Source organism: Leopardus geoffroyi, chromosome A1 (assembly GCF_018350155.1).
Source record: "Leopardus geoffroyi isolate Oge1 chromosome A1, O.geoffroyi_Oge1_pat1.0, whole genome shotgun sequence".
NCBI lineage: Eukaryota > Metazoa > Chordata > Mammalia > Carnivora > Felidae > Leopardus > Leopardus geoffroyi.
The window spans coordinates 210,236,632-210,251,126 of NC_059326.1; the positions used below are offsets into that span (position 1 = coordinate 210,236,632).

Here is a 14,495-nt window from a genome sequence, read left to right on the forward strand (position 1 = left end):
TGCATTCCCACCAGCAGTGCAAAAGAGATCCTCTTTCTCCACATCCAACATCTGTTGTTGCCTGAGTTGTTAATGTTAGCCATTCTGACAGGTGTGAGGTGGTATCTCATTGTGGTTTTGATTTGTATTTCCTTGACGATGAATGATGTTGAGCATTTTTTCATGTGTCTGTTAGCCATCTGGATGTCTTCTTTGGAAAAGTGTCTATTCATGTCTTTTGCCCATTTCTTTACCGTATTATTTGATTTTTGGGTGTTGAGTTTGGTAAGTTCTTTATAGATTTTGGATACTAACTCTTTATCTGATATATCATTTGCAAATATCTTCTCCCATTCTGTTGGTTGCTTTTTAGTTTTGCTGATTATTTCCTTCACTATGCAGAGGGTTTTATTTTGATGAGGTCCCAATAGTTGATTTTTGCTTGTTTCCCTTGCCTCTGGAGACATGTTGAGTAAGGAGTTGTTGCGGCTGAGGTCAAAGAGGTTTTTGCTTGCTTTCTCCTTGAGGATTTTGATGGCTTCCGGTCTTAGGTTCAGGTCTTTCATCTATTTTGAGTTTATTTTTGTGTATGGTGTAAGAAAGTGGTCTAGGTTCATTTTTCTGCATGTTGCTGTCTGTTTTTCCCAGCACCATTTGCTGAAGAGACTGTCTTTATTCCACTGGATATTCTTTCCTGCTTTGCCAAAGATGAGTTGGGTATAGATTTGTGGGTCCATTTCTGGGTTCTCTGTTCTGTTCCATTGATCTGAGTGTCTGTTTTATGTGCCAGTACCATACTGTCTTGACTATTACAGCTTTGTAATACATCTTGAAGTCTGGGATTGTGATACCTCCAGCTTTGGTTTTCTTTTTCAGAATTTCTTTGGCTATGCAGGGTCTTTTGTGGTTCCATACAAATTTTAGGATTGTTTGTTCTAACTCTGTGAAGAATGCTGGTATTATTTTGATAGGGATTGCTCTACTCTGTGTTTTGTACATGAGTCTCCACAGCTAGGCTTTCTATGCCTCTCTGCTTTAAAGAACACTGATAGCCTGGAGCATATGTGAGGATTTTTGAGGTCAAAGTCTACCTTCTACAGTCCTGGAGCTTGTTTTGGGGATCTACCTGTACCATGACCTTTCCTTCTTCCAAGTCCCCAAACCTTCCTCAGATCTCCATTCTACCCATTCTTGAGCATAGTTCATGTAGAAATCCGGTTAAAGTGTTAATAGGTAATGATCATGTTAAATGAAGTACACTGAAGTGTGATCTTGACCAAAAGCATTTGTAATTTTGAAGACAATTCTTTAGGGCAGTCTTGGCACCTAAGGCATACAGACAAAAGCCATAGGGTAAGTGGGTGGGGCAAGGGGGACTCCTGCTCTGGGTGCTTTTAGAGGGTTCCCATATTAGAACGACACACAAAATAAATGTATTAAGTCATACACAGGTGTCAATGCCTTGGGATTCTGTGCTCAGTGTTGGCACAGTATGATCCATAATCCTAAAAGTCCACTATCATTACTGACACCATTCAGGCCCCAGGGAGATACTTCTCTGCATTTCTCACCCTGTGTTCCTGAAACATCAGCAGCTAGACCTAATGCTTGTGGGTTATTTCACTGCTGAAGTCAGAGATAGACACTGCTTTCATATGTAGGAAGGATTTGAACAATGGAAGAGCTAAAGTATGGCAAAACAAATTAACCAACTTTTCAGATCTTTGCTCTCAGTAAGCATGAATTCAAGAGGTTCCTGGGTGGCTCAGTCAGTTGAGCATCTGACTTCGGCTTAGCTCATGATCTTGAGGTTCATGAGATCAAGCCCTGCGTCAGGCTCCATGATTACAGTGTGGAGCCTGCTTGGGATTCTCTGTCTCCCTCTCTCTCTCTGCCTGTCCATTGCTCGCATGCACGTGCTCTCTCTCTCTCAAAATAAATAAACATTAAAAAATGAGGTTTTACTTTTCTAAATATTTTGCATTTACTACAATTTATAGAATTTGATGAAAGCCTGTTTAAATTTTATAAACTTTGAATTTTAACTTAAAATATTTTAATCTTCTAGATTATTGAGAATGAGTGCAAATTGCAATTGTGATAAAAATTAAAAATACAAAACTCCAGGGGCACCTGGGTGGCTCAGTTTATTGAGTGTCCAACTTTGGCTTAGGTCATGAACTTATGGTTCCCTTGTTCGTGTGTTTGAGCCCCACGTGGGGCTTTGCACTGACAGCTTGGAGCCTGCTTTGGATTCTCTGTCTCCCTCTCTCTCTGCCCATCCCTGGCTCTCTCTCTCTCTCCTTCAAAAATAAATAAGCATTAAGAAAAATACAAAACTCCACAAAAGCGGAGTTCAGAGAAGAGAAAAGGCTATAAAGGAAAAATAAGTAAATCTACAAAGAGGCCATCTGCTTAAATTTTTAAAAACTGTTAAAAAGTGAGCAGGCTTCTGTTACTCTGACCCACAAAAGATTGGCAAATAGGACATTACAAATTCTTTTTAAGTCAGGTTTTTGAGGTACAATTTACGTGTAGGAGCAGTCACCCTTTTTAAGTGTTCAGTTTTATGTGTTTTGACAAAATGTATCCTATCACGTAACCATGACCCCAATCAAGATATAGTGTTTTCCATCAACCCAGAAAGATCCCTTGTGCCCCTTTCTGGTCAATCCCTTTGCTCTCTTCTCCCAGCTCCCTGCTCCCAGAAACCTTTGATCTGATTTCTGTCCCTATAATTTTGTCTTTTTCAGAATGTCATGTAAATGGAATTCATACAGTATATAATCTTTTGTGTCTGGCTTCTTAGCATAATCCTTTTGAGAGTCATTCATGTTGTTGCAAGTATTGATAGATCATTTTCTTTTATTGCTGAGTATTATTCCATTACATGGAGGAACTACAATTTGTTTAGCCATTCACCAGTTGATGGACATCTGGGTTCTTTCCAGTTGGGGAGATTATGAACAAAACAGCTATAAGCCTTCTACACAGGTCTCTGCGTGGATATTAAGTTTTCATTTCTCTTGGGTAAATACCTAGGAGTGGTTTGCTGGGTCATATGGAAAGTGAATGTTTAACTGTGTGAGAAACTGCCAAAGTATTTTCTAGAGTGGGTGTCCATTTTGCCCTCTGCCAGCAGTGTATGAGAGTTATCCTCACTGTGCATCCTTGTGGGCACTTTGTAGGATAAGATGTTCTCTCTCTCTTTTTCTTTCTCTCTCTCTTTTTCTTTCTTTTCTTTTCTTTTCTTTCTCCCTCCCTTCCACCCTCTCTCATTCTTTCTTTTTCTTTCTCTCTCTCTCCCTCCATCTCTCTCTTTTTCTTTCCTCTTTCTTTCTTTCTTTCTTTCTACTTAGCCATTTTAATAGGAGGAATATTCTCTAATTACTGATCAAAACAGTTAAATTGAGCAAAAAATGATTCTCATCAACAACACAACTCAAATAGGTCAGATGAAATCTTGCAGTTTCATCCTACTGGTTGAAATGATAAGAGAATATGTGCAGGCCTCCACTTGTTTTGTTGCCCAGGGCCCACAAATGGTAGCGGTGAGGCCGTACTCCTTATACCCTTTCCTTTCCTTCCAAAGTTGACCCTTAGAGGAGGTGTGTTGCTCTGGGGTCTGAGACCCTTCCTGGTGAAGGACAGCCACCACCTCACTCTGCAGCACCCCCCGGTGGAGGTGGAGACTTCTGGATTCAACCTATGCTCTCACTGTCCCCTCTACACGAGGGGTGAAAGAGGAGTCACTATGCCACTCTGAGAGGCTGTGCATAAACTTAGACATAATATTTGTCAGTTAGTAACTTACAATTTATCTACCAGAATATTTTATGCAAACCAGGCTTTGAAACAGCCTGAGAAGTATTTGGGAAAAAAAAAAATCGAATTCTTACCATTGTGATGTAAACAAGTAAAACCAGTTTTTGGTCATATTTTTGAGATGTGAAGTAGCAGAGATCTGTAGTTATGTAATGTGACAATCGAAAGAATATTAAAATTAAATTTTTGTGCAAGGTCACAAGTATCACTGGAACTTTAGGTACACATTAACCAGGAACTGCTGTCTTCGGGGTGGCCAACACGCCATGCCGAGAGGCTGCTGGCCCCTTGTCTAGAAGACAGGACTTGTGTTTAGGTAGCTTTCTGTGGGGAATGCAGTGCATGGCTCCATGGGTCACCTAATGGAGTGGTGAGTGATGCTGTGAACAGTCGGCGAGCAGTTGAGCCTCCATTCCCCCAACTGTCATGAGAAGACTTGTGGGATGCAGCAAATGGCAGCATGCTCCATTTTCCCATCACTGGTGAGACCTTGAGTAGAAGCTTCCAGTCAGTGAAGAATTCAGCTTTAGGATCCCCAAATCCTGGAAGCATCGCATTGGAAAAGGCTGGCCTGCAGTGGACATTGGTCGGCCTCTTCTAATACGGGAGAGGAGGGGAGTCTGAGGCTATCTAATTTACCCTGACTCAAGACTTTTTAGTAGATTATAAAGAACAACACTAGGAAAAAAATGTACTTCCTTCATTTTCAGATTCAGCAAAAAAGGCACTCAACAGATCAAGATGTTGTCTCTTCCTGACCGCAAGAATGTGTCCCCACAGGAGCCGTGGTGTTTTGTGATCTACCAGCAGCAGGCTGAAGTATAATATCTCTTGACTTGGCATTTGGGGAACCTTCACATATTTAAGGGCACTCGTCTCTCCTTTCAGTTATTTCTTCCTTTGGGGATCACAAAACCTTGAGAAATGTCAAGCTTTCTTTTCATATTTTCTTTATTGAATGCAAGATCTCAACTATTTTTTAGCCCTTCTAATGCATTTGGGCTATCATCTAATGTCCATTACACTGGCAAGCCAACTTTTCTAAAGGGCACTCTGTGTAAAATATTCTCAGTCGACTAGGAGTTACTTACATATTTTGTATTCATTTAAAATAACTTAGAAGTTGACGGTGCAAGCTGTGGAATCAGACAACGTAAGTCCAAACTGTAAACTCAACTACTTAGCCAGCTGTTATATCCTCTTAAAATTCAAACATGCTGTCAGCCCACTTCCTTATTTATTTATCTTTGGCAGTTCTGTTTGTGTTATTACCTTCCTGTCTACAAGCAGGACTTATAGACAAGTCCTTTGAAAGTTAAGAACTTTCAAACGTTAGTGAATTTACACAATTGGTCTCAAGCAACTTTTTGCTGCATTTTATTCTTGCAATAAAATGCTGCACAACCTTGGGCAAGGAACTTCTCCTCAATGACATTTTTTCTTAAAAACAAAACAAAACAAAACAACTTTTGAATTGAGAGGTAGCAAACATAAAGGGTATCAATCTTCATTGCACAGCTTGGTGAGTTGTTGTATACACCCATGTGATCGCATTAATTATTGTTACGTTTTGTTCTTGGAAAAACAAACATTTAAACCTCAACTGGCTGGGGCTCAATATGCAAAGCACACAAAGAAAGTGTGACTGTAAGTCACATCTAGAATACTTAAGTATAAATGAGAGTGAATATTCAGATACTAACAAAATTCCCTGTGACAAATTTTGTTTGTATGAGTGATAGTGTTACACTAATTTTATGCAATGTTAATCATGTGATCTGGCGACTGAGTGTACTACAAACTTGAAGTAGCTCTCTTCATATTTGTCTGTGTTGTACTGCTCAAATATGTGATCTACAGTCCTAAGTGCTACTACAAAGCCATTGTCGCATCAAATGACTCAACAGCTCATCTTACAATGAAAAAAAATATAAAGGATTGTCTTAAGTCCTCCCCTCCAAACAGCCACTTAATCAGTGGGACTTAGACAACGGTGAAGATCTGGATTTCACAGAATAATGTGAAAATATTCAGGCTGATCTTCTCATTGTTTAGGCAATGAAGGAGGGTGAGAAAATAAAAATTAGCTTGGATGGTAAGATTCTGTCTTTCAACTGACTAGAATAAAAAACACAGATAAAGCTAGTTGCAGAGTTAATAGAAAACCATATTTCCTCCAAGCACATGCTTCAAAGCATCACAATAACTCCTTTCTTTGAGTGACCGCTGCTTTCTTACTTACTAACTTTACTGTGTGAACTAAAACTGGTTAAGAATAGTTTTATTACTCTTGACCAGAGGATTTAAATCACTTTGACACAGAGGAGTAGTCTTGGTTTCCAACCCAGGAGCAGAGCTTGAGATAAGAGGGTTTAGATCCAGCATTTCACATCCATCTTAACTTTGTAGTTGCCAAGGAAACAAGACCCCGCTTTCACTTTGCAGCCCACACTTGATGTTGACTTCTTTGAGTCTACTGCCATACTACTTCGGTTAAATTTTACTTACTTCTACCTTTTCCCCAAACCCTAGAATAAACCTATCTTTTCCTTTGTTTGGTGAGATATCCCATGATTCTCTGGTGTGTGGTTTCCCTCTTTTGAGTGGACCAATAAATCTGCTTTAGTTGGCCTACCTGTTTGCCCTTGGAATGCACAAGCTAATCACGCTAGGACAGTAGGTTTTATTATTCCTGTTTTTCCAGGTGAGGGAGCTGAGGGTCAGGGAGATTAAATAAAATATATACGGGGTCATGGATAAGTGGTCGCAGAATTACAGAATTCAGACCAAGATCTGAATGAAGTGTGACGAAGTCCAGTCGTTTCCCACCATACCACGCTGCCCTCTACGTTTGCTTAACGCCCCCACCCGCTGTGAAGCCACATAACCCACTTATGCCACTTTTCTCTTCCCCATCATAGCTAGTATCCGATTCTGATACACACCTCTGTTCCTCAAAGTATGGCTTCAGCTTTATAGTGTTCCTTTTTGCCAGGAAACTGAATGACCATCCAATACTTAGTTTCAAGTTCCTTACTTTCTCCGCCACACCTATCAGCAAATATTTCTTTTTTTTTTTTAATATATGAAATTTATTGTCAAATTGGTTTCCATACAACACCCAGTGCTCATCCCAACAGGTGCCCTCCTCAATGCCCATCGCCCACCCTCCTCTCCCTCCCACCCCCCATCAGCCCTCAGTTTATTCTCAGTTTTTAAGAGTCTCTTATGCTTTGGCTCTCTCCCACTCTAACCTCTTTTTTTTTTTTCCTTCCCCTCCCCAATGGGTTCCTGTTAAGTTTCTCAGGATCCACATAAGAGTGAAAACCTATGGTATCTGTCTTTCTCTGTAGGACTTATTTCACTTAGCATAACACTCTCCAGTTCCATCCACATTGCTACAAAAGGCCATATTTCATTCTTTCTCATTGTCCTGTAGTACTCCATTGTGTATATAAAACACAATTTCTTTATCCATTCATCAGTTGATGGGCATTTAGGCTCTTTCCATAATTTGGCTATTGTTGAGAGTGCTGCTATAAACTCTGTTGGTGGGAATGCAAACGGGTGCAGCCGTTCTGGAAAACAGTGTGGAGGTTCCTCAAAAAATTAAAAATAGACCTACCCTATGACCCAGCAGTAGCACTGCTAGGAATTTACCCAAGGGATACAGGAGTACTGATGCATAGGGGCACTTGTACCCCAAGGTTTAAATCAGCAAATATTTCTAACAACACACTCTGAGTTTTCACACTTGCATGCCTGCCTGTCCTTGTGCCATTCCCTGACCTTGGAATTCCTTGCCCCCAATTCTCTGCCTGTACAAATCTTTTTAAAAAATGGTATCAAGGCTTTTACTGCAAACATAAGAAACCACACTAGTTTATTTCAGCAGACAAGTAATTTATAAATACTATTAGGCACTTCACAGAAACTTTGGAAGGACCAGCACACCTGACTTGAAGCCTACTCAACAGGGTTGGTCCAGGGTAGCCTCCCTGCCACCACAGGACACAAGGAACAGAATTTCCATCTCTGACATTAGGGAGTGCTAGACCCTCTCTTGCTGCTGTTTCATAAGCTGGGTGTCTGCCAACACCCTCATTGGGACTAGCGAGGTTGGTGCCTTATTTACATCATAAGCCTCCAATTACATGGCTGGATTTTCTAACCATTGTCCATGTATGCTTGCTTTCTCAAACATCAACCATCCAGGAGGGTTGTGGTCCGTTGTGGACACACACTACTGAATGATGCAATTACTCTGGGCCCTTCAGGGTTGAGTGACCTGCCAAGACCAAAGCCCTTGTACAAAATACCTCATGAAGAATGCTGGGCACAACCAAGGGGATCTGCCAAATCCTACAGTGGTCTCCTGCATCTTGGACCCCCAGATTGCATCCATGCCTGAGTGGAGGAATCTCTTTCCTGGCCCCTTTCCTTGTCCCATAAGATGGGCTCCTGATGCATAGGACCAGCTTTCATATGAGTGGTCTTTTGCTTGTTTTATGCTTGAGGTTTTGGTTTTGAAAATAGGCTCAGTGTCTTAGGCCATTGGGTATAATTTCAATGGATTTGATGGATATGACGAATAAAAGGAATGATGAATATTATGTAACAGCTGGCAGACTCCGCATGGTTTTTGCTGTGATTCTGGAAAGAATGAGGAAGGGATGACACGAAAAGGTGAGATCTGAGTGGAGCCATCCTCACTTTCCTTTGGACATCAATTTTCCAGCAGGAGGTTAAAGCAGGATGACATGGAGGCCAATGCAGTACTTCTTCCCCAGGCTCCTGCCTCTAGCACGGTACGGAAGAAATTCTCAGGCTTCAGACATTCTTGCATGTTTCTGGCAGGACATCCCTTCTTCCCTATCCACCAACACCCATCTCAGTGGCATTATCTTCCTCGAGACCCTCTGGATTGACCTCCCTCCATGTAATTCAGTTACCACTAGACACCCAAGACTGCCTGGTCATTCCTCGTCTCCCAGATTCTCATTTCTGAAAAATCTGAATATCTTAAGTGACTCCATCTCTCATCCTTTTTCCAGAAATCAAAACTCTTCCTCTGTGCCCCTGGAACTCCGTGTATACAGACAGGAAACTCTTCTTCCTCATGGCCTTTTCCCTTTCATTTCTAACTGGCTCTTCCCCAAGGACACTGCTCCCACTGCAGTCGCTCATAGAGGTAGCTGGTTTCTCTCCTACATCTCTGGCACCGCTTGGCCTGGCATAGGATTGATGTCCTCTTTGCTTATTGCTGCTCCCAAGCCATTGTCCCATCCTTTTCCAAAAAAATGAGCAGCACTGAAATTCTTAATATTGGACTCTATATCATTTGCCACCTTCCTTTTGACAACGACTAATGACTCCAGTGTCACTTCCCTTCATTCTTGGCTCACTGTCACTTTCTCCGACACCATGTCTACTCTGTTCTTGGTGATTGCAGTATCCACATAGGTGAATCTTCCAGTATACTGGCCTTTCAGCTCCTTTACCTCCTCCCCTCCAAGTATCTCATACTCCATCCTACCTCAGCCGTTCACTTGCATGGTCATGGCACATGACCCTGTCCTTACCAAGAATCTTATCCCCTCTGCAATCTTAATTTTAAGCATCCCAATATTTGAGCACCACTTTTTATTTTATTTTCATCTAACTATGTCTTCCTTCTCTATCCCATTTCCTTGCCTCCTCTACATGAGTATCCATAAGCCCTAATTTTGCATTTTTAATTCCCCTGATATTTATTTATTTATTTATACTTCCCCTGATATTTAAAATGGCTTTATCATATATGCATGTATTCCTAAACAGCATGTTGCTTACTTATTTTTCTTGAATTTTATATATATGATATCATACTGCATGTAGTGATTTGGAGTTTGCAATATATCTACTATTCTATGCATAAAATGTCTCCATATTGTGTGCAATGGCTATGGTGTAGTCTTACTACTGTATAATATTCTGTGGTGTGAATATACCAAAATGTATTCATTCATTCTTCCCAGCTTTTTGATGTCATTATTTCTGCTGCTATAAATAGCTTGTACATATCTTCTGGCAAATATTTGCAAGAGTTTTTGTAGGAGCAGAATCGATGTGTTCAACTTTACATGATGCTATGTTTTTTTCTAACGTAATTGTATATCACTTCCTATTATTCCTCTAGGTCCTAATTTTAAATACTTTTTGCCATTGCTAGGACCTGTAACAATTGAGCATACTATCTTCTTACTTCCTTCAGTCTCTACTTATCCAGGCCATAGTCTGTGGTCTGTCATAATATTCATTCCTTTATATGTACCTTAGTTCCTTTGCCTCCGCTTTCTTTGTCATGCTCATCTGGCAAAACCCTGGCTCTGACCACAGCCAATCCTCTGTACATGTACCCCTGCACGCGAATATGGTTGCAGACAACACAGCTGAGCTGGCTGTTCTTGCTTTACGTTCATACCACTCATCTCAGCCTGTCAGTCATACTGTACTTCCCTGGCCTATTAACTCTCCCATGCTTCTGTTTCATACCTTCTCTTCTCTCCTCAAACCTCAATTATCTCTTGCTGCCTCCTCGCTCTCAGCAGATAACCTTCTTCACTGAGAAAATAGAAGCAATCAGAAAGGACCCGCCATTGGCTCTCACTTCTGCAATGCTCATCTGTGCTCATTGTATTATCCATTGCTAGGTAACAAATCACTCTGAAACTTAGTGGCTAAAACAATGACATTTGTGATTTCATAGTGGGTCAGAAACCAGGCACAGCTTTGCTGGGTCCTCTGGCTGTAAATCTTCTAGTATCCTCCTTTCAAGTGCTAGTATACCTTGATCAGTAAATAAATGGGCCAGTTATACCCTGGCCCTCAATGACAAGTACTTATATTACTAATAACGAGCTGGATGAGAAAGGCCACACACACCTTCCTCTTCCCATAGAACACACACTAGGCAAAATAAATTTTGTACTATTAGTAAATTGTAAAACTCTCCAACATTAAGCCATTTTTTCCCTTAAATTACCTTTATGGTATTAGAATAACTAGCAGACATCTGGAAAAAAGAAGATGGAATTCTTGGCTCACCTAAGACCAAAATAATTCACAGATGGATCAATGATTTAACTGTAAAGAAAATAAAATACCAGAAAAAAAAAAGAAAATAATTTTTCTTATTATCTCACAATAAGAAGGAAAGATCTTGAATGGAGTGCAAAATCCAGCAGTCATATAAAAAAGATGGGGAAATTTGATTCTATAATAATAAAAATGTCTACAGGGTGAGAAAAATAAAATGAAACGACAAATTACAAACTAGGAAAATATCTTCAACTTATATCATAGACAAAGGATATATTATATATATGTGTGTGTGTATGTGTGTGTGTATACACATAACTTAGACTTCAAAAAATGTTTATTTTTCAAAGAGGGAGAGAGCAAGAGCACAAATGGGGGAGGGGCAAAGAGAGAAGGAGACAGAGGATCCAAAGTGGGCTCCACGCTGACAGCAGCAAGCCTAATGTGGGTCTTGAACTCACAAATCATGCGATCATGAACTGAGCTGAAGTTGGACTCTCAGCCAACTGAGCCACCCAGGACCCCCTATAATTTATACTTTTTTTTTTTAATTTTTTTTAACGTTTATTTATTTTGAGACAGAGAGAGACAGAGCATGAACGGGGGAGGGTCAGAGAGAGGGAGACACAGAATCCGAAACAGGCTCCAGGCTCTGAGCTGTCAGCACAGAGCCCGATGCGGGGCTTGAACTCACGGACCGCGAGAACGTGACCTGAGCCGAAGTCGGCCGTTTAACCGACTGAGCCACCCAGGCGCCCCTATAATTTATACTTTTAAAGCACTTGATAAATCAGTAAGTAAAAGATCAACAACTTAGTAACAAAATAGGCTTAATAACAAAAGATTCTCAAATTCACTCGAGAAATGCAAATTATAGCTACAATGAATACACATACGTTGTGTTAGATACCATGCTTTGCACAGATTATATACAAACATGTATTTATATGTTATATATATTTGAGTCTTTTACTCTCTTCTCAACAATCCTATGAACTAGGTACTATTATTATTCTCATACTGTAGATAAAGAAACTGAGGCTCAGCAGTTTGGCCAAAGACAGCTAGAAAGTAGCAAAAGCACGGTGCTTCTGGTTTATTTGCATGTGCAGAAAGTGATACAAGTGCCAGGAGAGTCACGGCAGAGCATGGCACGAGACAATCACTGGGTAAGTGTTGGCTCAATAAGTAAAGAATAGCAAAGACTGGAAACAACCTACCTGCCCCAATAGGAAACTGATTAAATAAACAGGGTACAGTTAAAAGAATGAAACACTAAGCTCATCGATAGGGAATAATCTCCAAAATTGATAACTAAGTGAGAAAAACAAGATACAGAAAAGTATGGTTGGCAGGCATATCAACTACGTAATATAAGGGATAGATTTGTAAATGTGTGATCTATGTCTGGAGATATTCACAAGAAATCATTAAGAAGGTTTGCCTCCAGAGAGAACTAGGTGGCTGGCTGATAGAGGAGAAATGAAGAATACTTTTTATTATATTCCACCTCCTACTACCTTTTTTTTTGTTTTCATGTGTGCATCTGTTACCTATTTAAATGAATGAAAAAGTTAAAAGTGAGGTTGTAACAATTTTAAAAGAAATAAAATAGTCTATAAGCAATGGTATAGAAAAATGTACTATTACCGAATGAGCTGTTACTTACTGAGTATATTTAAAAGAACAGGAAGGAGTGGTTTTATGTGCAAAAAATAGACATGGTCCAGGGATGTTAATATAGTGTAGAAGCCAGATATTCTGGATTCATCTCTTGCTTTTGACTTTGGCTGCTGGTGCTGGAGGCAAGTGAATTAAACCAGTCATATCTGGATAATAGTACTTAATGATCAACCTTACCTATGCATTGTGAAAACCACTTACTTGATGTTGGTGAAACGCTTTGAAGGTGCAACATTCCAGGGTGCAAGGCAGAGCCTGTTCAGACCTGTGTGCTGTCATGGGAACTGAGACTCTATCCAGAGTCAAGTCTTTGAGGAGACTTCCAATCACTATTTAGTTAAACAAATGTTTCTAAAGTGCCAGTGCTTCCAAATGTTTCTTAAATGTGTGTGCCCAGAGAATCAGACTATTTCAGTTGAGTTTTTGTATTCCTGTATTACATTCCTACAACACTGCCAATGGTCCACTAAGTACATTTTGAATATGATGATTTCAGGAAAATGAGTTCTTTTCAGAGAAGGGAAGTACAGCTTAAGACACATCGTGGTGTACAATTCAATAAGGAAATTGCAAAGCCTTTAGAAAACTAAAACGAGTTAGGGGCTAATAATGTTTTTTAACAATGTATATTAATTAATTGAGAAAAATATAACATCCACAAGGAGAAATGTATAGTCTAGGGGAAAAATAACTAATAGGAATGAGAATGTTGGTAGACAGTTCCCCATGGGTCTCTCTCACTTTTCCACACCTTGAAAGCAATGCATGAACTGTCGTTTTGTCTGGAGTATCTTTTCAAGGATGTTTGCATAGTTAACACCCTTGGAAGACAGAGATAGTGTTTTCCCCCAGAGCAAAGGCAGGTTTGCCAACTGTGCTTTATCAAAGATTGAAGTTCTTCAAATTCCAAGTTCCTCTCTGTTAGTGCAATACAGTATCACCTAGCTCTCTTCACATCATCCGTGGTAACTGGGGCTTGGTGAGCTCATGCCAGTATGCTGATACTTTGGTTACTGCTGTCACTGTGAGTAATAAACTATCCTTTGTCTTTGAACCTGGAGTTTCATATCTACCAGCATCCATGAAACTGTGGCCAAATGACTTCTTAGCTTGCAAGTGGAGTAATATCTCAAACTCTTTGCAGTTCTTGAAAAAGAAGTGTTCTCTAGATCACTGCTATACAACAGAAATGCAATGTAAGTCACTCATGTGAGCCACATACATAATTTTAAATTTTACAGAAAGCACATTAAAAAGCTAGAAATAATCCCAATAAAAATTGCACCGGCATTCTTCTCAAAGCTAGAACAAACAATCCTAAAATTCGTATGGAACCACAAAAGGCCCTGAAGAGCCAAAGTAATCCTGAAAAAGAAAACCAAAGTGGGAGGCATCATAATCCCAGACTTTAGCCTCTACTATAAAGCTGTAATCATCAAGGCAGTATGGTATTGCCACAAAAACAGACACATAGACCAATGGAATAGAATAGAGAACCCAGAATTGAACCCACAAATGTATGGCCAACTAATCTTTGACAAAGCAGGAAAGAGTATCCGATGGAAAAAAGACAGTCTCTTTAGCAAGTGGTGCTGGGAGAACTGGACAGCAACATGCAGAAGAATGAAACTAGACCGCTTTCTTACACCATTCACAAAAATAAACTCAAAATGGATAAAGGACCTGAATGTGAGACAGGAAACCATCAAAACCCTTGAGGAGAAAACAGGTAATTACCTCTTTGACCTCAGCCAAAGTAATTTCTTGCTCGACATGTCTCTAAAGACAGGGAATTAAAAGCAAAAATGAACAATTGGGACTGCATCAAGATAAAAAGCTTCTGCAATGCAAAAGAAACAATCAACAAAACTAAAAGGCAACAGACAGAATGGGAAAAGATATTTGCAAATGACATATCAGATAAAGGG

General features: G+C 40.0%; 2 protein-coding genes across 2 annotated transcripts in view; one reads left to right on the plus strand and one right to left on the minus strand.

Annotated features, from left to right (window-relative positions):
* Positions 1-9,335, minus strand: part of LOC123580175 (40S ribosomal protein S6-like) — a 63,719-nt gene extending 54,384 nt beyond the window's left edge. Inside the window, exon 1 of the mRNA XM_045444523.1 lies at positions 9,210-9,335. Within this exon, the coding sequence (XP_045300479.1) occupies positions 9,210-9,335 (126 nt within the window). The remainder of the gene's footprint in view (positions 1-9,209) is intronic.
* The window catches only part of RANBP3L (RAN binding protein 3 like), a 289,492-nt gene that overhangs the window by 105,151 nt on the left and 169,846 nt on the right, over positions 1-14,495 (plus strand). The gene's annotated exons all lie outside the window — the stretch shown is intronic.